General features: G+C 42.3%; 1 protein-coding gene across 2 annotated transcripts in view; it reads left to right on the top strand.

The window, feature by feature from the left end:
- MICOS10 (mitochondrial contact site and cristae organizing system subunit 10) overlaps window positions 1-15607 on the top strand; it is a 34938-nt gene extending 19331 nt beyond the window's left edge. The window contains exons 2-4 of one of the 2 annotated variants that reach the window (XM_066270268.1): window positions 10608-10655; window positions 12148-12247; window positions 15354-15607. In XM_066270268.1, coding sequence (XP_066126365.1) covers window positions 10608-10655; window positions 12148-12247; window positions 15354-15432 — 227 coding nt within the window. In that variant the 3' untranslated portion in view covers window positions 15433-15607. Of the gene's footprint in view, window positions 1-10607; window positions 10656-12147; window positions 12258-15353 lie in introns of both variants that reach the window. The other variant, XM_066270269.1, reaches the window with a different exon arrangement.
- The last annotated feature ends 6837 nt before the right edge of the window (window positions 15608-22444 follow it).

Raw genomic sequence — 22444 nt, 5'->3', positions numbered from 1 at the left:
ATTTGTATGTGCCTTGAACAGGCAAGCCTGGGGTTTCAAACCAGTGACCCCAGTGTTCTCGGTCGATACTTTATCCACTGCACCACCACAGGTCAGGCTCAAGGTCTTTTGTTTTTGTTTTAAATCAAATGCATGCTTGTGGAAAAAAAAGACTAACTGTATTACTTATAAAGTGAAAGTCTGTCAGAGTTGGTAAATGTTAACAATTTATCTTGTCACTTTTAAAAGTAAGTAGAGAAAATGAATTTGAAATGCTCTTTATACAGCATGACAGGAATAAGAAATACAAGGTAAACTTAAGTACAAATTAGAAAAATAGGAGAATATGGGTGAATATTAATGGACTCTGGGGAGTGAAATAAAAAAATGGTACGAGGCCTGTCTTGGAAACAGGGTGGTAGAGGCGGGCAGGTCACAGTGTGGCCACTGGGCTTGTTTAAGATTACATAGACTCTTCAGGTTGCTTCAGTGATGTCCCTTCTGGTAGAATTTAAAGCTATTTGATTAATAGTTTACAGTTTATATGGGAGGAATTGAAACCCTGTGCTTTGCCTTCAGTTTTCTTTATCTAACCTACACCTGCGTGAGGGTGCATAAGATAACTTGTAATTGTTGTAACACTCACAGAATCAGTGATGGATTTGTAGACTTAACTTTGACAAATGTTTCTGATTGTTTGTCAGAACCTGTGCATATAAACCACTCAGTTTTCCTGTTTGGTAGATTTTAAATGATTAATTGAAGCAATTGATTTAAAGCAACATAATTCATTTTTTACTAGGAAGGTAGTCTTGAGAAAGTTGTGTTTTCTTGGCATCATACCAGGTGATTAAATTAAAATCCATTAGTTGTAGGATTTTTTTTACCCTTTTCAGCATAGGCCTTTATGTGACAAACCCTGAACTTTAAGTTCATAAATATCCCGCTTTGATTGGAAGCAAAAGTACAGTATATCTAGCTGCTGCAATCATATATTGTCTTGATGTTAGAATAAATGCTATTAATCTTACATATTCCCAGAAAAGATTGGCTGTCATTATTGAAAAATCACTTAAAAAAAATCACAACTTATTTTTTTCCTTGTTTCAGTGCAACTTGAAATTCATTTTATTTCAGCTCATAACTTGTATTAAAAATTTTTTTTCTTTACTCAGTTTCTGAAAACTAAATTTTTGGTTTCTTAAAGTCCAGTGATTTGGAGAGGTTACTTATAGGGCTTTGTAGAATAGCGATGCCTTTAAGGAATGCTCCTGTAGTATAAAGTCTTCTGGTTGTTCCGCGTACCCTTATACACTTGGGCACTTTATTCACTATTTTCACCAATAATACCTTAATGCAAAACCCATTGGTATGTTTTAAAAATATTTGACCCCCTTCTCTAGCCATATTTGTCTGTGTCCATGACTACGTATATTTTACCTAAGGATCCATTATCTCAGAATCATCATTAAATGTCATCACCCCTACTCAGAAATTCTGCCTAGCTTGGACTACAGGAAAGGCAGAAAGGGCGGTTGAGGAGGGACCAAAGTATGTGAGGAACATTTTTCGGTTGGATGGGTAGAAAAGAGAATCTGTCTTGTCGTCCATTTCTCTTGCCACCATCTCCACCCTCCCTTCTCGAACCCTCCGGGATGGTTTGCGTACTCTGCTCAGTGCTTCTCCTACATCCTGTTTCTGTCATTGTATCTTGTACTTTGAGTTTCTAATTATCAGTTGGCTCCAACACTAGACAGGGAACTAAATGAGTACAGAAACTTCTTATTCCCTGGGGCCTAGCATGGTGCCTGGCACACCGTGGGTGCACAGTTTGTATAGTTAAGGAAATGCCTATACCTGCTGTTGGCCAGGATGAACTTTGGACGGTATTTAGTTCCCTTTGGTAGGCCACAATTACTGATGATGATAGGTGGTTAGAATTCGTATGTCTGTGAGGGGGCTGGCTACCCTGGCAGTGGTGTAGTATGGTAGTCAAGGCCCACGTCTCTGGAGTCAGACTGCCTGGGTTCAAATCCCACATGTGTGACTTGAAGCAAGTTACTTGACCTTTCGTGTCTCAGTTTCTTGGTCTATAAAATGGGGCCAATAAAAGAAGTTTATTGTGAGGATCAAAATGAGGTGATTTAATCCTGAGCATAAGTGCTTAGTGAATAGTCTTCATTTAATATAGTATAGTGTTCCTGAAAAGAATGTACACGTTGCAGTTTTATAAATCAAGTTATATTTTAGGTTTATTAAGGGGATTTGGTATTAAAAGTTTATTTGGTGACTTATAAATAGCACCAGTGTTTTTATAGTTATCCAGGTAGAAGTTCTCAGCATTTTCTCTGACAGACTTCCCCATTGCACCCTCCAAAACCCCAGATACACATACACACACTTAATCAGTTGTTAAGTCCTGCAAATTCTGCCAGCAAAATGTCTCTTCCTTTCCAAGTAATCCTGCACACCTTCATCAGATGAATCTTCCTAAAGCATAGCCTCAGTCTTGTTAGCCCCTTTAAAAGCTCTTCAGGGAAGCCCCCTGCCTGCTGAATTAAGTGCTGTGTGGACTCCTTGGCCCAGGGTTCTGGTGCCTTTGGAGTGGCTCCACCCCCTTCTAGCCTTATCTTCTGCTCTCTGGGACCTGCCTCAAGCTTTAGCTGGGCTGCCCCCCTCCCCCCAGTTTCTCTACAAAACCCTGCTTTTCTGCCATACACCAAAACTCTGGCTGTTAAAGCCTGTCCTTTAAGACACTCAAATGCCACCTTTTTTTTGAAGATTAAAGAAAAGTAATCTTCCTGGCAGAATGCTGTCCCTCCCTCAGGGCACCGAGAATCTGCTTTTGTTCACTTTTATGGATACCTGACTTGTTACCCTTCTTGATCACAGGCTCTCCAAGAAAGAGACTCTTTTACTTATTTCTGACTCTTGTTGAAGCTAGAACTCTTGCCCTTCAGTGCTTAGTAAATATTTAACGTTTCAGTTTGTTCTTGAAAGGCGTTTTGTGGGAGAAGACAAGGACAGTGACTGCAGTGCACTGTTCTTCCAAGCTTTCTGCACACACTAAGGTCTTTGATCTTCACTCTCCCCAGTCAGGGACAGGCATTGTCAATGTCAGTGTTCTTAACTTTCCACACAAGCAACTGATGCCTAGAGAAGGTCTGTAATTTCCCCCAAGGACCCATAAACAACTACTAAGTAACCTAATTAGTATTCTCAGTCATGTTTAACCTGTTACCCCCACAGCCATGTAACCTTGTAACTGAAGTATAACCACTATGTAACACTTCCTACTTTTCAAAAAAAATAAGCACTATGTACTACACTCAGGATGCTCCAAGAGTAAAGAAATCATCCTCATGTCTTCTACTTAATACATGCTAACTAATGTCAATCAAGTAAATGTGTAAGGAAAAACTTGTTTCTCTATTGAACTTTTCATTTGAATCAGGAATAGGCAACAACATACTAGCTATAATGATGGTGTACATAGGGTATAATAGGCTCCTAGTTCTTATACTGTATTTACTTTCACAAGGATGAGAAGCCAGTTACTGATATTGATGAGGAGGGGCTAGAGGTATTGGAGGTGTTGGGAGGGAAGGGACTCACAGCAGAATACCCGTTTGAGCAGTTTGGCGTCATTTGAAGTCATTTATCAGCCCTCAGCCCATTTGGATTCATTTTATCTCTAGTTGGTGCACAGGGAAGTATTTCCTGACTTGATTTGTTGACTTTCTCCTTGATTCTAAGTAATTTCAGATTTTTGTTACCATTCCTAATAAGTAAGATATCTGTGGTTTCTGTTTTTTTCTTGAGGGACTGAAGTAACACAGTTATAAATTTCTGAGGCATAGTGCTAACAGTCCAGAAAAATACTTTGTCATATGGAACAACAGACATTGCCCTGCTGCTACTGGCCTCTCTGAAGTTTTACCCTTGTGTGTAGGAAAGAGCCCTAACTTTGGAGGCAGGCAACCTGAGTTTGAATTCTCCTTCTGTAGATGTGTGTACTTGGGTAGGTCACTCTACATTGTTTATTCTTCTATAAGACCAGGATCAAGGTACACCTAAAAGGTGGTTCTGTGAATCAAATGAAATAATGTTTAGAAATGTAATACAGTGCCTGACAGTATTAAATGTTAGTACTTCCAAAGCACCCCCCCCCAAATAAAAAAGGTAATGCATTGCGTCTTTTATTGCTTATTGAAACTTAATTCTACATTTTTTCATGACAACCATGTTTCTTCTTTTGTGCATTCTTGGAAAGTTGTATGGCTGTCCGGATTCTGAAAGTGAATCATGTGCTATATGTACTCATTTAAAAAGGACGCTTTTGTGAGTTTGGCTTTTCTTGAAGCAGAGCTTACTAGTAATGCCTCCCATACTTACCTTCCCTATCTTTATTCATTTCAGCTGACTGGTTTGCTTGTTCTGGTCAGAATATGAGCAATTGCTGTTCACTCTAGAAATTCCTGCCGATGTTCCAGACTGTGTCTAGTCTTGATAGCCACAGGAAGGTTAAGATCTTGTTAAGTAGCCACTTTCCTAGTCTATTTCCCCTATACCCTGCAGCAGTGTTGACTTTTTTTTTTTTTTTTTTGTATTTTTCTGAAGTTGGAAACAGGGAGGCAGTCAGGCAGACTTCCGCATGCGCCCGGCCGGAATCCACCCGGCACGCCCACCAGGGGGCGATGCTCTGCCCATCTGGGGCGTCGCTCTGCTGCAACCAGAGCCATTCTAGCGCCTGGGGCAGAGGCCACAGAGCCATCCTCGGCGCCCGGCCAAACTTTGCTCCAGTGGAGCCTTGGCTGCGGGAGGAGAAGAGAGAGACAGAGAGGAAGGAGAGAGGGAGGGGTGGAGAAGCAGATGGGCGCTTCTCCTGTGTGCCCTGGCCGGGAATTGAACCTGGGACTCCTGCATGCCAGGCCGACGCTCTACCACTGAGCCAACCGACCAGGGCCAGTGTTGACTTTTTAAGAACCTGGTTAACACAGACCAAATTTACCATCTCTGGGTCTTTGGTCTGGCACACTTTCTTGGTTAATTCACATGACTTGGCATTTACACATGGACACCTGGGACAATCTGTCTTTGCTTCAAAGGATTAAGTAACATAGTTTGGAACTGACTGAAAACGTTTTTTTTCCCTCATAAATTGGGCCCTGAGCATCTTTCATAAATCAGAAATGTTTCTTGGAAATGTAATTCTCACTAAATTCAGTCCCTAGGGTCCTTTTCTATAAAAGCACATTCTTGTTTGTTCTGTCATAACAAATACACTTGATGATTGTAATAGCATTTATAGAAACATGATTGAACAGGAAAACATGCCCATTATAAATAGGTCAATTTGATATAATCCATGTTCAAAGCACATAAGTATAGCTCTAGGAAAATCTTTACTTTAAAGTATTTTGTTCTAGTTCAACAGTGAGTCTGAAGAAATCCCCTATTTAAAAAATATATATCAAAACCTGATGTATTCCTAGAAACAATTGCTAATGCCAATGAAATATAGTCAACTATGCAAAGAGAGGGGAGAAAGGTTCTGGTTTTCAGCTGTGGCTCACCCTCAGTGTAACCCTAAGTGAGGCAGTGACTTGTATTTCAATAGAGGATTAACTATTACCTTACAGTTTTGACATCTTCTGTGTTTTATTAGAGTGGTAGCAGAATTTACTACCACTTACTGAATTCTGTCAGACACTGCTAGATAGCTTACACAGCAACCCTGTAAAATTGTCTTTACTATGGATGAGCACATTGAGGCCGGCGGGGCCAGTGACCTGAGGTCAGGCGTCAGCAGTGGTTTGAACTTGGCCTGTCTCACTACATCAGTGCTCCAGTCCCACTCAGCAGGAGAGTAAGTCGCTCATTTTCTGGAAGCTGTATCTTTCGTTTCAGAATAAAGTTGTTTGGCACATGGCTTCTAGGATCTTAAAAACTGGTTTGTAATTCCTTTAGCTCATATTTATAAACTGCCAATTGCTTACGGTAAGTTTCTGCTCATCTTGATATTATGCAAATTAAAATGGAGTTGCTTTGCAATTTTAATTTTTTGATGCAGATCAAATTTAGTATTGATAACTGTACATTAGGCTTATAAATTTAGGGGCTTGATTTAAAGTGATAAATGAGAGTTGGAGACCTTAAATAGCATATAAATAGTATACACTAAATAGACCAATGAGGTGGGTTTGTGGAGCCCCCTCCCCTCACCTGAAATTTTGGAGAGAATTTCTAAGAGAATTTCTGAGCATTATTTTTCTGAGCCTCTCTGAACAAGGAGTGGTTTCTCCTTATTTGAAAGTTCGTCGGTAGTTGCAACTTTTGCAAAGTTGATTCGCAAGGAGTGTGTGTTGCTTCTGCTAGTTTTGTTGAGGGGCTAACATCCAAAGTACATTTCTACCTCAAGACTGCAATCAGATTTTGTAGCCTGCTTGTTAATTCTTGCTGATTATGTTTGCTTCCTAATTATTTCCCGTGAAGTAAAAAGCTTTATGACTTGTGACATGGTGAGAGCAAAGATTTTTCTAAATAAAGTTGCACTGATTAACTGGAAATTGTCCATATGTCACAGTAATAGCCATCAACATATACTTCCCCCTTTCTTACACAAAATGTGGCTTCGGTGTGCACTGGCCTACCGCTGTTGTTTTTCTTTTAAATTTGTTATAGAATCCACTTGGGCATAAGATAAGGCAATATTTTGTATGTAGTTAGTGGGAATGAGTTCTCTGTTGTTTTGTTATTAAAATAGTATCAGATGAACTGTTAGGGAGTTGCTCCTTCCTAAAAATCTGTGTTTATCTACTAGCCAGTTTTATGATGTCCTTCTGGGCACTAAACGTGCATTAAAGTGCAGGGTTAGATTGATTTGAAGTAATTTCTTTCTGAAAGAATTTGTGCCAATTCTTTTTCCTCTCCAGAAGAAATGGTTTCAGAACACGGGCTCTTTGCCTAATGTCAATTCCATAAGGCTCCTCTGTTGTGGGTTCTTTTTGTTTTTTTGTGGGTTTTTTTCCTTGCCCCCCCAAGATCTCCCCCCCCCATAACTGGGCTTTACCATGAGGAAGATGTGTACTTATAATCAGGCATTTCTTTACTTTAGAGTTATTTGTCATTTCAGATGCATGGACCAAAAGAACAGGCTTGGGGGGGGGGGCGGGGAAGGCAAAGTTATATAAACTGTGTTCATAGTTAAATGTTTGCTTCCAGGGAAGGTGAAAAATGCTTTGTACTTTTTCCTTTGGCTTTTTTCCTCTAAGAGAGCTTGTCTTGCAACAACAGAAAAAAGTGGCCAAAGGCAGAGAAAACTCTTCTCTTTTCCATGTTGGTTTGTTTTTATTGTAAGACAAACCTTTCATGTTTTATTGTTAATGAAGTTTAAACCTGGGGTTGAGGTGCCAATCTTTAGTGGAAACAGCTGCAGAGTTGGTGTCCCCTGATCAGGTGGGACTTTCTTTGAAGCAACATGTTGCCTTTTAAAAGAAAGTTGAGCATGTGAGAACTTGAACCTGTAAAACTCATCAGCAGTTCCTCCATTGTTTATCTCTTAAATAACTGAGATAGTTAGCTTTAAGTAAAACACTGGCATTTTAAAATAATTTTTCACATTTTTTTTTTTCTCTGAAGAGGACATTCTTGTTATTTTGTGTCTTAAAAATATAGAAAGGGCACGGCAAATCACTTTTAGGACTTGAAGATGTAGCAGCCCAATTTAACCAAGATCCAGAGCACACTCTGTCTTTGGCTGGTCTGATCTCATGTATCCTTGCAGATAACTGCCTATGTAGGAGCAAAACTAGGGGGTTAGGCATGTACCGAAACTTAAATGAAATCTAGAGATTAAAGATTTTCTACTCAATATTGATTGATGTTGAAGCTTTTCTCATCTTTGTGGTTGAGCGATATGGTTAGCAGTGGGCTTCGCATCATTCTTGGTCTCCTGCTAGGAAAAGTTGAACATCAGAGAGCTTTCTTTCCTTGGGGGGAAAATAGGAGAGACAGGCATGGAGTCAGAGGGACAAGAAAAATGCTGAAATATTTTCCTTTTGGGCTTTTGATTTGTTTGCCAAAAAATTGCCTTCCAGATGGAGAAGACCAAAAGCTCTGATTGTAAGCCATTATGTTTTTACTGGCCTACCTCCCCATCCCATTGCCTGGTTTGAAATCTGCAAGCCAGTCCAAATCCTTTACCTCATTTTCTAGTACCAATTTACTGTCTTACTCATCTTCCAGCTGCAAGCGGGTGAGGCAAGTCGTTTTGAAATTGAACCCTGTGCCATTTTATTAACCAAGCAACAGCTTTTTGCCAAGGAGTATCAGTCGCGATAGCTCCCATTTCTCTGAAGTTCTTGACTCATGCCTACTAGGTAGACTTGTGTCTGTGACGTGTGCGGTCGGATTAGTCTGGGAATGAATCTGAACAAGTTCTTTTGGCCTTGTGTAGACTTGTTACTAGCCTGGTTGCCTAGCGTTCTGGACTGTTGCATGGGAAGCACACTTTGTTTTTTGGCTGTATCTTACTGCACTGGCAGTAGAAATCTTGATACTCCAGTTTCCCTTGGGAGGTCGTGATTGTTTCGGGGTTGAAACTTTAGGGGGATCCAATGTCAGGACACATAGTGGGTGTAGTGGCTTTGGAGTCTGGCAGACTTGGGCCCAGTTCACTGCTCTATCACTGACTGAACAGTATCCTTGAGCGAGTTAGTTTCTGCAACTGGAAAATGGGGGATAATACCATATCAGGTTGTTGTTTGGCTTAACAGGTAATTGGAAGGAAGATAATGTTGGGTATTCATGGGAAATACTGAAAGGTTAGCTCCTTTTCCTTCTCAGTATGTCAGTCTTGAGTAGGCCAATTATTGTGGTCTATAAACTGACTAGTTTTCTACCATTTTATTAAATTATATGGAAATGGGGATGACATGAATGGTTTTCATATATTACACTTTAAAGTTGGGCACCAACTCAGCACCTAATGCAGGGTCTGTTGGACAGGGAAAAGTAATAATTTTTAATTAAAATTTCTATTTGTGTAGGATACAGTCATAGGAAGGAAACATACGTCATGGCCACATGTATGCACCCCATGTATGCAGTAGGGGAGAACTATCAGAAGCCTTTCAGTTAATAGCATACTTTCTTCAGGCCAACATCAGCTGGATTGTTAAGGTGGGTCAGAAAAGATACAGACTAGCTTGCTTGCTCGTGATGAAGCTCTCTCTGTGTTTGGAGCAGAAGAGGAGTATTCTGCATGTTCACGGTGCACTAACCCCAAATCATGGTTAGATAGATAAGAAGCTCTTGGAATTCCAGTAGCTCACATTTGAAAATTATTCAGGCAAGTGAGAATGGGGACTTCTGTGTGTTGCTTAATTGTACAGTAGTCAGGGACTTTGTTGGGCTATGGAACAGACGGTAAAGAGAATCAGCACATTCTGACAGGTGTGAAAACAGTTGTCAGATCTGAAGGGGAAAATCAGGTTTGGTTCTCTTCCTTGGCATGAACAAATTTGGGACATGTATCACTACAGTATGTGAGGTGATTTTTTTTTTCTAAAGTGGTACCCCAGACAGATATTTTTATTTTCATGATTATACATTCATTTTAATACTTTATTAAAAAATATATATATATAGCTATTACTCAAATCTGTGATTACACCAATATTATTAAGTTGAGGCTAAAGTTATTAAATACATGCGATGATATTTTTTTAAAAGAAAACTATTAATAATTGTGTAGGTGATGCATGGATTTAGCAGAATGTGGACAGGAGCACTGGAAAGACCAAGGTTTGAAGAATACTGGGTAAAATGAGAATTCGGTTCTTTTTTTCAAGTTTATGTGGCTATGAAGTTTAATTTAAAATTAGATATTTATTGATTTTTTTTCTCCCAGACCATTAAAATAGTCCTGTGTGTGTTCTTTTATTTTGAAAGATAGTGGTTAAAATACCCTGTGAGTAAAATGAGGGGAGTGGAGGGGAGGGGATTAATCTCCATGTTTGGACATGGACTTGTGACAACCTTTAGGAATTGTTCTAGATCACTCCTTTCCATCTTCCTCAAAAACTAGCCATCACTCAGCCTGGCCTGTGGTGGCGCAGTGGGTAGAGCACTGACCTGGAGTGCTAGGTCTCCGGTTTGGCTTGCCTAGTCAAGGCACATATGACAAGCAATCAATGAACAACTAAGAAGCAACTATGAGTTGACACTTCTCATTCCTTCCCCTGCCCACTCCTCTCTCTGTAAAATCAATCAATAAATTAAAAAATAAATTTTTTATGAGATCTTGAAAGAAAAAATATGTAGCCATCACTCAAAGTGTTGAAATGACAAAGGGAGCTTCCAGTTGATGTTATTTCTGTGATGTGCTGGCTGTGGCCCTCTGCGGAAGGTGCCGGAGGGTGTTCCCAAGCGGTGCAGAGCGCGCTGCTCCGCAAGAGCTGCCTCCCGGCTTGTTTCCGCACCCCAGGACTTGTCTAGACAGAAAGGAGAGTAACACTCTTAAATGAAACAAAATCATTTATAGATGCTCACATTTGTGAAATGGTCATTTTATTTTTGTCAGGTTGTATTATGAGATGTAACGTGTTTTTCCTCCTTCTTTGCAGGTACTGGTTTTGGATTAGGAGTTGTTTTCTCACTTACCTTCTTTAAAAGTAAGTGTGATTCTGCCTTTTCAACATAATGTCCTAGTGTACATACATACACTTAGCAGGGACATCTACATGGCCGCCAGCCTAGGCATTTATGGGTTGAGGTAGCTCGACAAAGAATGTGGACTCAAAAGAGGTCACAGTGGGTTGAGCATCTCCAGAATTCCCCTGGGCGTTGAGTCAGGGTGCTTGCTCTCGTAAATATGATACCATTTAAAAGCCTGTACTTTATGCTAGTGAGTCATTTGGCCAAATCTACGTGCTCAAGTATTTCTAATTAATTACCTTTTTTTTTCAAAAGGAACTTGAAAATGAGAGTTCTTCTAGTAATAAAAACAAGTGGACCAGAAAAACACATGCTTTTTTCTTTTTTAAGACTTTATTCATTTTAGAGAGGGGCGGGAGAGGAGCAAGAAGCATCAACTTCCATACGTGCCTTGACCAGGCAGCCCAGGATTTCGAACCGGTGACCTCAGCAAACACATGCTTTTTGATAAAAAATTCTAAGCCACAGGCAGGCAATATCTCTTTCATTCTGTGGAAGAGCTGAAGTTTGGCTGTTGACCTCTTTATGTGAAGAACTAGTGGGAATACATAACTAGAATGTCATAAATAACACATCGTGCTGAAATGGAATAATCATTTACAGTACTGGCTTAAGTAAACCTTGTGACTTACTGTAATCAAAATATATATAAGTATTGGTGAAATTCATAGATAGTTTAAAAATTCAAGCACCTTACTGAGAGGGTATTATTTCTGTTAAGGTTAAAAAATTAGTTGAGCCTGACCAGGCAGTGGCGCAGTGGATAGAGCATTGGACTGGGATGCCGAGTACCTAGGTTCGAGACCCCGAGGCGCCAGCTTGAGCACGGGCTCATCTGGTTTGAGTAAAAAAAAAAAAAAAAAAAAGCTCACCAGCTTGGACCCAAGGTCACTGGCTCGAGCAAGGAGTTACTCAGTCTGCTGTAGCCCCACGGTCAAGGCACATATGAGAAGGCAATCAATGAACAACTAATGTGTTGCAACAAAAAACTGATGATTGATGCTTCTCATCTCTCTCCGTTCCTGTCTGTCTGTCCCTATCTGTCCCTCTCTCTGACTCTGTCCCTGTAAAAAAAAAAAAAAAAAAAAAAAGTTGAAATGAGCAAATGATTAGAACTGTTAAAGAGAAGTTAAAAGGTTCAACTCTGTCTACTGTTTTTATATTGTACCATTATGTACCATTCATATGTACAATTATTAATACCTCAAACCTGGCAGCATAAGTACTTAATAAATACTTGGTAAATTAATAAGTTTACTAATAGCCTCTTTCTTCCTTTTTTTTTTTTTTTGACGGTTGATGAAACATTGACCAAATGTGGCATAATATGTCATCTGTATAGTGCATGTTGAATATTTATTGAACAGTAAGCAAATGTATTTGAGCCAGAGAAAAGCTGTACTTCTCCTAACGGTGCCCTATTGGACTTTTCCTTTTCCTGCTCACTAGGGAGAATGTGGCCCCTGGCCTTCGGCTCTGGCATGGGATTGGGAATGGCCTACTCCAACTGTCAGCATGATTTTCAGGCTCCATATCTTCTACATGGAAAGTATGTCAAAGTATGTACCAAATGGATATTTCTCTTTCTTTCCAAAGAAAAAGAGTTGTTTCCTGCATCCCTGAAGAAATCTTTTTTTTTTTTTTTTAAGATTTTTAGAGAGAGGTTGCAGGGGGGAGGGCAGGAAGCATCAATGCATAGTTGCTTCTTGTATGTGCCTTGACCAGGAAGCCCGGGGGTTCAAACTGGTGACCTCAGCGTTCCAGGTCAATGCTCTATCCACTGCACCACCACAGGTCAGGCAAGAATTCTTTATAGTACATATAATTAATAAATTGTGTGTCATATGACACTGCTGAGATCCTCATTGTTCTCTGGCCTTTAATGATGTTGACGCTGCTTTGATGCCTAAAGTCTCTCCCCTCCCCTGTTCCTTGAGGTGCATGCTGATATGTTAGCCTACAGGAATTGATAAAACTGACTGAAAATATATCATTGTGGTAAAGAGATTTGTGTTAAATATCTGTAAGTAATGCTTTTGTTCAAGTAGACATCTCTTACATACCCAAGCTAAACTTGAAGACTTCTGAGACTTAGTCATCATTCTGCTTTTTATAAAGAGGACAGATTCTTTTCTGTTTGTATATATGTCTAATTGAATTTATTGGGATGACATTGGTTTGTAAAACCATGCAGGCTTCAAGTGTACTGCTCAGCAAACCACCTCTGCCCACCGCATCGGATTCCTCCGCCCCTAGCAATGTCTCTTTCTGTCTCCACTTCCCCCCACCTCTGTCCACCTCCTCCTAGCCCTCCTCCTCCTTCCCTCTGGCCGTCACCGCACTGTTGATGGTGTCTCTGTGTTATGTGTATTGTATGTTTTTTGGCTAATTCCTTCACCTTAGTTCTTGAGTGTATGTCCCACATTATCCTACCAAAATCCTTGTCTACAGATGGACTTTTAATAATGCAGACAGGATGAAAAATTATAACATGCTTCAAGAGGGAAGAAGGTCCCTGGCCTGGTAGCTCAGTTGTTTGGAACATCGTCCTGATATACCAGGGTTGCAGGTTCAAACTCCTGCTGGGGCACAGATAAGAATTAACCAATGAATGCATGAATAAGTGGAAAACAGACTGATATTTCTTTCTCTCTCTCCCTTCTTCTCTCTGTAAAATTAATCAAAAAATTTTTTAAAGGGAAGAAGGTGGCACATTTTCTTGAGATTTCTCATTCATTGCCTTACTTTAGAGTACTGGTTACTGTGGGGTTTAAGGGAAAGGAGCACAGGCAGCTGGGTGCTCAAGGACAGAGAGGTGTTTTGTTTTTATATCCCCAGGGCCTGGAACAAGGTGGGCACTCAGATAAATGTAAAATGAATGAATGAAATAAATAGTGTATCCTATTAGAGGTGTTAATGGCCTCAGGCTTACTAAGGCATAACTTTTATAGCAACACAAACTTCAGCAAAGAACTTCACATTCCCTGGATATGTAGAATCATCTACTTTCTGGGTTACCCGTGTGCTCACTGTGATCTGGGCAGCCTCAGAGGCTAGTGGAAAGATCACAGAAGCCAGGAGACCTGCGTGGGAGTCCTGGTCTGTCACGTGCTTCCTATGTGGTCTTGAATTGTTCACTTCTGAGGTGCTCTTTTCTGTCTATAAAATGAGGATAATAATTTCTACCAACAGGCTTGTTGTGGGAAGTAAATGAGGACATGGTTGTAAGCTATGAGATATCATATTATGTTCGTTATTGCAGTTGAGGCCAGCCAAGCAAAGGTGATTGACTTGTTCATTGTTCCATCATAATGACAAGTAGAGCAGAAAATGTGGTTGATAGAAATGAGTGTCCCAATTCTGGTCAAAAGCTGTTAACAGATCTCTAATGACAGTATCCCACCACAGCTCAGTAGCTTCTTAGACCGTACCCAGGGTGTCAGCTCCCTACCCACCATCCTGTGTGTGGTTGGAGAGAGAATTGGGAGTAGGGAGAGCTGGCCAGTTTGGAAGTGGCAGGCCTTTCGCTGCCCTCCATGTTAGTGAGCCACCTCTGTGCTGGAGCCAGGGTGAGGGAATCAGAGGGACAACACAAGAAGAGGCACAGCTGCGTCAGACGGAGTTGACGACAGGCAGTTTCCACTGCTTCCCAGCCCGTCACTGTATTGGCACCACGACTGAATTTGGGGGAGAATAGAAAGGAACAGGGAGAGGAGCATTAGGTCTTTTAATTGTTTGAAATGTTCCAAACTGAGTTGCCATGGATAATGGCTCGGGTGATTACATGCATATTATATATTTAATGGCTGGGAGTTACTGTGGAAAATATTGTTACACTTTTTACAGCCTTGTGTGTATTGCTCCAGAATGGCCTTGTAACTTTATCTGAACTTGAATCTGTGCCTCAATGTTGTCATCCTCCATTTTTTAAAAAGAGGAGCAGCCTGACCTGTGGTGGCACAGTGGATGGAGCGTCCACCTGGAATGCTGAGGTCGCAGGTTCGAAATACTGAGCATGCCCGGTCAAGGCACATACAAGAAGTAACCATAGTGATGCTTCCCCTGCTGCTCCCCCAACCCTTCTAAAAATCAATAAACAAAACAATCTTTTAAAAAAGATAAAAGAGCTAAATCCCAGCCTGGGGCTTTTTGATATAGTCATACTATGGTAGTTGCTTCTGAGTGCCTGCTATGCCCCATGGGTCATCCTAGGTGCTCTCTGTTCTTTCTCTAGAGCCCCCAGCCCCCTGTAGATTGTGAGAGAGATGTTATATTCTTCATTCAGAAGATGGGAAATCTGAATCTACTGAGGTGAAGAAACTTGCCAGAGAACCCCCTCATGGGTAGGCTGAGTCCAGACCCATGTTTTCCCACGCACCTCTCATCTCCCTGTCAGGGTTTAGGAATATACTTACTCAGGTACCGACCATTGAGCCCTGTTCTGCTACTTTCCTATTCTCCTTCCTCAAAGTTTGAGCCTTTCTTCAGAACCTGGGCAGGATGTATACAACCGTCTCATGAGATAGTTTTAAAGCAAACAGGACTGTTAAGATTTTGGACCTGTGAGTCCCATGGATCTGACCTGCAGCAGCAAGTTAGAGAGGTTGTTAAAATACTGTCCTTGCAGCCCTGACCCGAGTATCCTTGCTTTGCAGGAGCAGAAGCAGTGACTGCACCCAAGAACGTCCCGGTGGGAGGAGAGGAGAAGTCGTGTCTATTCCTCAGGAATACTGAAGTGCCCTGGAGTAAGCTGGCATTCTTCTGTAAGGATGTCATCAGCAGTGCTTTCAACTCCAGCACACTGTCTGTGTATTTGAAACCAAGTCTGTTTCTTGTTTTGTATTTTCTCTCTGGAAATTGCAAGGAGGCGGTCTTAAAAGAAATAAATTAAACAAAAATAGGCAGCCCAGTGTATTGTCTGCGTCTCTTTGCCTTTGGTATCTGAGCATGAGGAAGATTATACCTGAACTGGCAGTAGCTGCGAGCGCCTGGTTCCAGCCTCTCTGAGGACCTTCCTGAAGCCACAGCTGCTGTGCACTCTTAATGTGTAGTGTTCAGAACTGTTCTGCCTCACAGATAGCAGGTTGGAGGCGCTGCTGTGCTGTCTGATGGAGGTGACGAGTGTTGAGGAGCCGGCCTTGGATCTCAGCTCTCCCTGGTCTGTGCTCTTCTCCCCAGTGGGCCCAGCGGGTGTTCTGGTGGCACCCACTGCACTGAGGTCTGGTGGCTGGCTGCGTTGGCAGGGTGTGCCACCTGGCTCTGCCCATGGCTCGCGGCGTGAGGTCACGGTTTTTGCAGACACAGTTTTATTTATTTTTTTTGTATTTTTTTTTGTATTTTTCTGAAGCTGGAAACGGGGAGACAGTCAGACAAACTCCCACATGCGCCGGACTGGGATCCACCCGGCACGCCCACCAGGGGGAGGTGCTCTACCCATCTGGGGCGTCGCTCTGCCGCAATCAGAGCCATTCCAGCGCCTGAGGCAGAGGCCACAGAGCCATCCTCAGCGCCCAGGGAAACTTTGCTCTAATGGAACCTTGGCTGCGGGAGGGGAAGAGAGAGACAGGAAGGAGAGGGGGAGGGGTGGAGAAGCAGATGGGTGCTTCTCCTGTGTGCCCTGGCTGGGAATCGAACCTGGGACTCCTGCACGCCAGGCCAACGCTCTACCACTGAGCCAACCGGCCAGGGCCCCGCAGACACAGTTTTAGAGCTACACACAGTCCAGGCTTCAGCACTGGGGCTTTGTCCTGGGGTTTGGGAGAGTGCATGGCATACCCCCCTGGCTGGAACAGCACATTTAGGCTAGATTTTTGTCTTCAGGTGGCAGCTGAAACTTGAGGACAAAAGTGCCACTTCTAATCCCCCCTTCATGGGCTTATTTCTGTGGTTTCACTTTAAATAGGCTGGACACAAAAGTAGTATTGTAGCAATTACTCCTGAAAATAGAACCCCAGCACTCAGTTTTTCATATCTTATGTCTCTCTCTATAGTAATATTAAGATAGAGCTTGATCCTACCTGTTCCTTTATCCTGTAAATGTTGTTTGAGCACCTACCTGAACTAGGCACTGTTGTAGGCAGCCTGTTTCATCCCTTAATACTAGTCTTCTCCATATTGCTTTAAAAGTTACTATTTCCTCCCAATTTTTCTATTTTTCAGGCAGAGAAAAAAATAACAGCCCCCCCCCCCAAAGAAAGACAAAAACAGAAAACAGGCCCTGGCTGGTTGGCTCAGCGGTAGAGCGTCGGCCTGGCGTGCGGGGGACCCGGGTTCGATTCCCGGCCAAGGCACATAGGAGAGGCGCCCATTTGCTTCTCCACCCCCCCCCCTTCCTCTCTGTCTCTCTCTTCCCCTCCTGCAGCCAAGGCTCCATTGGAGCGGAGATGGCCCGGGCGCTGGGGATGGCTCCTTGGCCTCTGCCCCAGGCACTGGAGTGGCTCTGATCGCGGTAGAGAGATGCCCCGGAGGGGCAGAGCATCGCCCCCTGGTGGGCGTGCCGGGTGGATCCCGGTCGGGCGCATGCGGGAGTCTGTCTGACTGTCTCTCCCCGTTTCCAGCTTCAGAAAAAGAAACAAAAAACAAAAACAAAACACAGCCCCGCCGCACTCCTTCTCTAGACAAGTCAGAAGACTTGGGAGTAGAGTGGATGCCTCACTCAGCCTTGTGTGGGCTCCTGGGCGCAGGCCAGCCAAAGGAGGCACTGGCTGTTCACTCCGATTCCAGTGCTTTGTGTTTCTGTCTTTAGCTCTTAGCAGGGGCTGGCCCAAAGCACAATACCTGATCTTGTCCCCAACCCTGTCCCCACCTCAGGTCAACCTTCACAAAGTTCCAGTTTGTTGGCAAAGGCACGAGTTCTGTTCTACTCTTAAGAATTGTTCGAAATTCAAGTGTCCTGGGGCCCTGTTCCCTTGTGGGGCTTTGAAACTTTGACTTTGCTTCTTGAATGCCTTTCTGGAACCAAACGCGAGGAAGTTCATGGGTTTGGGCAGAGAGAGAGATGGGAGCCCAACGGGGCACAGAATAACACTGTGGCGCCCCTAAAGAGGCCTGCTCTGCCAACATACATAAATACATATAGTCTGAGCTTGACACTGTAATTTGGCCCAGACAATATGTATTTTGAACTCATTTAGGTGAATGACTTTGGCATTTCTAGTCCCCACTGGGGGAGCCTTTATCAGGCTACATTTGTCTTACACAGAAGTATGCCTTTGTTTTGAGAAATGGCCCCAGAACACACTCTGTTGAGCTGTCTGCTTGAGTGAGTGTCATCCTCTCTCATCCATTTCAAAAGATCTAAAGGTGCAGTCTCGACGTTCTGCTTGCAGGGAATGCAGAGATTGGGCATGGCGGAGAAAATCTATGTAGTTTTGCTTTTAGTTTTTCCAAACCTCACTGTTGACTTTTTTTTTTTTTTTAATGTAACCAAGCCATAATCACATTTTACTTGTTGTGGTGCAATCTGATTGTATTGTTACAGGTCTATTTTTGAACCTGTCCAAATAAACTCTGCAAAGTGTTTCCACAAGGATGGACTCCGTGGGGCTGGAACAGCCTTCCTCCTCACTGGTACCGAGACACAAACGGTTTCCTGTTGCATGCTTTCTAATTACATAAATGCAAAGGGGTGGAAGGGAGAAAGTGGAAATTCTAAGTACCAAAAGGAATGTTAAATTTAGAATAACAAGCTCATCTGGAAGCTATCACCACTTTTTTCTTTAAGTGTTGTGCATGCACCACTTCCCCTCAGACACCAAAGGATGATTTCAGGGTAACTGGACCTGGGCAGGAGCAGGGCAGAAGTTCCCATGTTAACTTATTACTGAGAGTGAGTCAGTAATGAGTTATAGCGAATGGGGAACAAGTTGGGAGACCATAGGATTTGAAGCTGGGTGACTTGGGTCCCAAGTCCCTGTTCCACCATTTACTTGCTATGTGGCTATGAGGGTGGCAGGTTTTCTTAAGCTCTTCAAACTTCTCTTTTATCTGTAAATGGAGAAAATGTAATTCCTACCTTATATCTTTGAAAGTCAAATACATGTGCTAACACAAGTATTTAAAAAGTTGTTGCTATTTGAATCTGAATAGAGTGCATGGTTTTAGCGGTAGATAGGGGACTCTTCCGGAACAGAAAGGGCATAATCTTTGGGCTCCAGTTGGCTCTTAGAGTGTACATTAGCAAGGTCTGAGGGAGGAAATGGACTTCTTGAATGAGTTCCTGGTAATAAGCCTAAAAATTGTTGGCAAATTGTGCATCTTCCCAAACAAGTATTAATATCTGCTGTGTTTACCCTGCTCCATTAAGATATAAGTAAAGTGCCTGACCTGTGGTGGCGCAGTAGATAAAGCGTCGACCTGGAAATGCTGAGATCGCTGGTTCAAAACCCTGGGCTTACCTGGTCAAGGCACATATGGGAGTTGATGCTTCCAGCTCCTCCCCCCATCTCTCCTCTCTTTCTCTCTGTCTCTCCCTCTCCTCTCTAAAAAAAATGAATAAATAAATTAAAAAAAAAAAAAAAGATATAAGTAAAGTCTCTGTGTCTTCTCCCCTTCTGAAATGCCACCTTAGCTTTCTGAAAATCAGAGGTGCTTACTGAGCACATAGTCCCAGTGCTGGGCCAGGAGGGGCAGAGATCACTGAAGAAACCAAATGGGGGACTCAAGAGCTCCCCAAGGTGCTCTGGCATGGTTGGAAACAGGACAATGACTGAACATTTGCATGTGGGATAATTGCCTTCAATTGTGCCATCCTCACTTGAGTTCAGAGTCAGAAGATGAAAGGTGGAGTCAAGAATTCTAGGAGGAATTCAGGAGTGGGCAGGGATGAGACTTGAATAGGGAAGAAACTGGAACTAGGAAGAGGAGCTCATTACCAGCTGTCAGTCAAGTCATCTTAATTCCTGGTCTAGCCAGTTTGAAGCAGGCAGAACTTAATTTGATCACTTTGAATGAATATGTAACAATAGTATTATTGGGTACTAAGGCTTTACATACACTATGATCCTTAATTTTTACAACACTATGATTAAAGTACTATTATCCTCATTTTACTGATGAAGAGACAGGTTTTGAAAGGATAATTTGCCCCAAGGACAGACAGCTAAGAGGTGACAGAAGAGGGCTTTCCACTGATTCTAGAACCCAGACTCTAACTCCTCTGCTGTGCTGGGCCAAAGTTGTTCAAACTGGGAAGGCTCGTTCAAAATGGTTTAATCCAGTTTAAACCTGACTTGACACAAACCTGATTAAACTAGTTGAAATTGATGAGTCAGTTTTATTGAGTTTAAGTTGATAAGAATAAGTTGATCTGATTTGAAATCAGCTATATTTGCCTGATCTGTGGTAGCGCAGTAGATAAAGCATTGATCTGAAACGCTGAGATTGCCAGTTTGAAACCCTGGGCTTGGCAGGTCAAGGCATATATAAGAGTTTATGCTTCCTGCTCTTCCCTCCCTTATCAGTCCCTCTCCCTCTCCCTCTCCCTCTCCCTCTCCCTCTCCCTCTCCCTCTCCCTCTCCCTCTCCCTCTCCCTCTCCCTCTCCCTCTCCCTCTCCCTCTCCCTCTCCCTCTCCCTCTCCCTCCCCTCTCTAAAATGAATAAATAAAATCTTTTAAAAAAATAGAAATCAGCCATATGTCTTAAAAAGTAAAAATAAGCCCTGGCCGATTGGCTCAGTGGTAGAGCGTCGGCCTGGCGTGCAGAAGTCCTGGGTTCGATTCCTGGCCAGGGCACACAGGAGAGGCGCCCATCTGCTTCTCCACCCCTCCCCCTCTCCTTCCTCTCTGTCTCTCTCTCCCCCTCCCGCAGCGAGGCTCCATTGGAGCAAAGATGGCCCGGGCGCTGGGGATGGCTCCTTGGCCTCTGCCCCAGGCGCTGGAGTGGCTCTGGTCGCAACAGAGCGATGCCCAGAGGGGCAGAGCATTGCCCCCTGGTGGGCAGAGCGTTGCCCCCTGGTGGGCGTGCCAGGTGGATCCCGGTAGGGCGCATGCGGGAGACTGTCTCTCCCCATTTCCAGCTTCAGAAAAATACAAAAAAAAAAAAAAAGTAAAAATAATAATTCCTGTGTTCATTAATCAGAAACATGACTGTCAACCAGACCTTCAGGTCAGTGATACTGATAAGTTGTGCTAAATCCTCGGAAATGTAATTAAGCATCATGACATTTTATTGACCCATGCCATCTCAAAAACTATATACACTTTCAGTTAGGATGGGTTATTTTTAGGCATAATTTACAAACAGTAAAATGTACCCAACACTAGGTAGAAAATAGAAACCTTTTAAAATAATGTATACTGATAATATTTACTACCTTTATATTTTACTTTTAAAGGGTTAAGTTTTTTGGTAACTTGATTTTGATATAATTTTTTCTATACTTACAGAAAAGTTGTGAAAATAATACAAGGAACTCCTTTATACCCTTTACTGATTTCACTAACTGTTCACATTTTTCCTTATTTACTTGATTGTTCTCTCCTGTGTGTGTGTGTGTGTATGTGTGTGTGTATGTGTGCGCGCGTGCGCGCACAGGCTTTTTGAACCATTTGAGAGTAAGTTGGAGACAGCACACATTTACCTCTAAATACTTAATTGTATATTTTCTAACAATAAGGACATTGTCTTATATAACTACAGTGCAATGATCAGACACAGGAAGTTCACAATTGATACAATAGTGTTATTCTGTAGTACATATTCAAAGTTTGTAAATTGTCAAAATAATATATTGTCTAGCTCTTTCCCCCAGTCCAGGATCATGCATTGTATTTACTTGTTGAGTTTCTTTAGTCCAGAACTGTCCATCAGCCTTTTGTCTTGATCTTGACCTTTTTGAAGAGTACATCCAGTTATTTGTAGCATGTTTCACAGTTTGGGTTTGCCTGATGTCTCCTCATGAATAGATTTCAGGTTTATGGCTTCGGCCGAGATTTGATGTGTCCCCGTCTATGTTTTAGAGCAGGGGTCCCCAAACTACGGCCTGCGGGCCGCATGCGGCTTCCTGACGCCATTTATCCGACCCCCCGCCGCACTTCTGGAAGGGGCACCTCTTTCATTGGTGGTCAGTGTGAGGAGCATAGTTCCCATTGAAATACTGGTCAGTTTGTTGATTTAAATTTACTTGTTCTTTATTTTAAATATTGTATTTGTTCCCGTTTTGTTTTTTTATTTTAAAATAAGATATGTGCAGTGTGCATAGGGATTTGTTCATAGTTTTTTTTATAGTCCGGCCCTCCAACGGTCTGAGGGACAGTGAACTGGCCCCCTGTGTAAAAAGTTTGGGGACCCCTGTTTTAGAGGATACCCTTCCGTCTTAACATTAGGGATGTGAACTTGGCTCACTTGGTTGAAGTGTTTGCATGGTTCATCCTCCGTAAGTTTATTTTTCTCTTTGTAATTAATAAGGAAATTGTGGGGACATGCTTTTAAGACTAAAGATCTTATTCCTTATCAAACCATCATTAGTTTTAGCATGCATTGATGATTTTTAAAATTCATTATTCCTTATTACTTGGCATTTTGTGAGGAAGAATTTACCCTTTTCCCCCAAATATTTGTTCACTTATTTATATCAGTGTGGACTCATGGATTTTCATTTTATTAGATGGATTATAAGCCATTTCTGTCAATATTTATCACTCAAAATGTCTAGATTAGTAGGACCCCTTTCAAGCTGGTGCCTCTGTCCTTTTGACATGTCCACTTCATTCTTTAAGCACCAGACATCTCAGACTCTCCTGGTGTT

Source organism: Saccopteryx bilineata, chromosome 3, assembly GCF_036850765.1.
Source record: "Saccopteryx bilineata isolate mSacBil1 chromosome 3, mSacBil1_pri_phased_curated, whole genome shotgun sequence".
Classification (NCBI taxonomy): domain Eukaryota; kingdom Metazoa; phylum Chordata; class Mammalia; order Chiroptera; family Emballonuridae; genus Saccopteryx; species Saccopteryx bilineata.
Note: the sequence above shows the minus strand (reverse complement) of the source record. Positions and strands in the feature narration are given on the sequence as shown.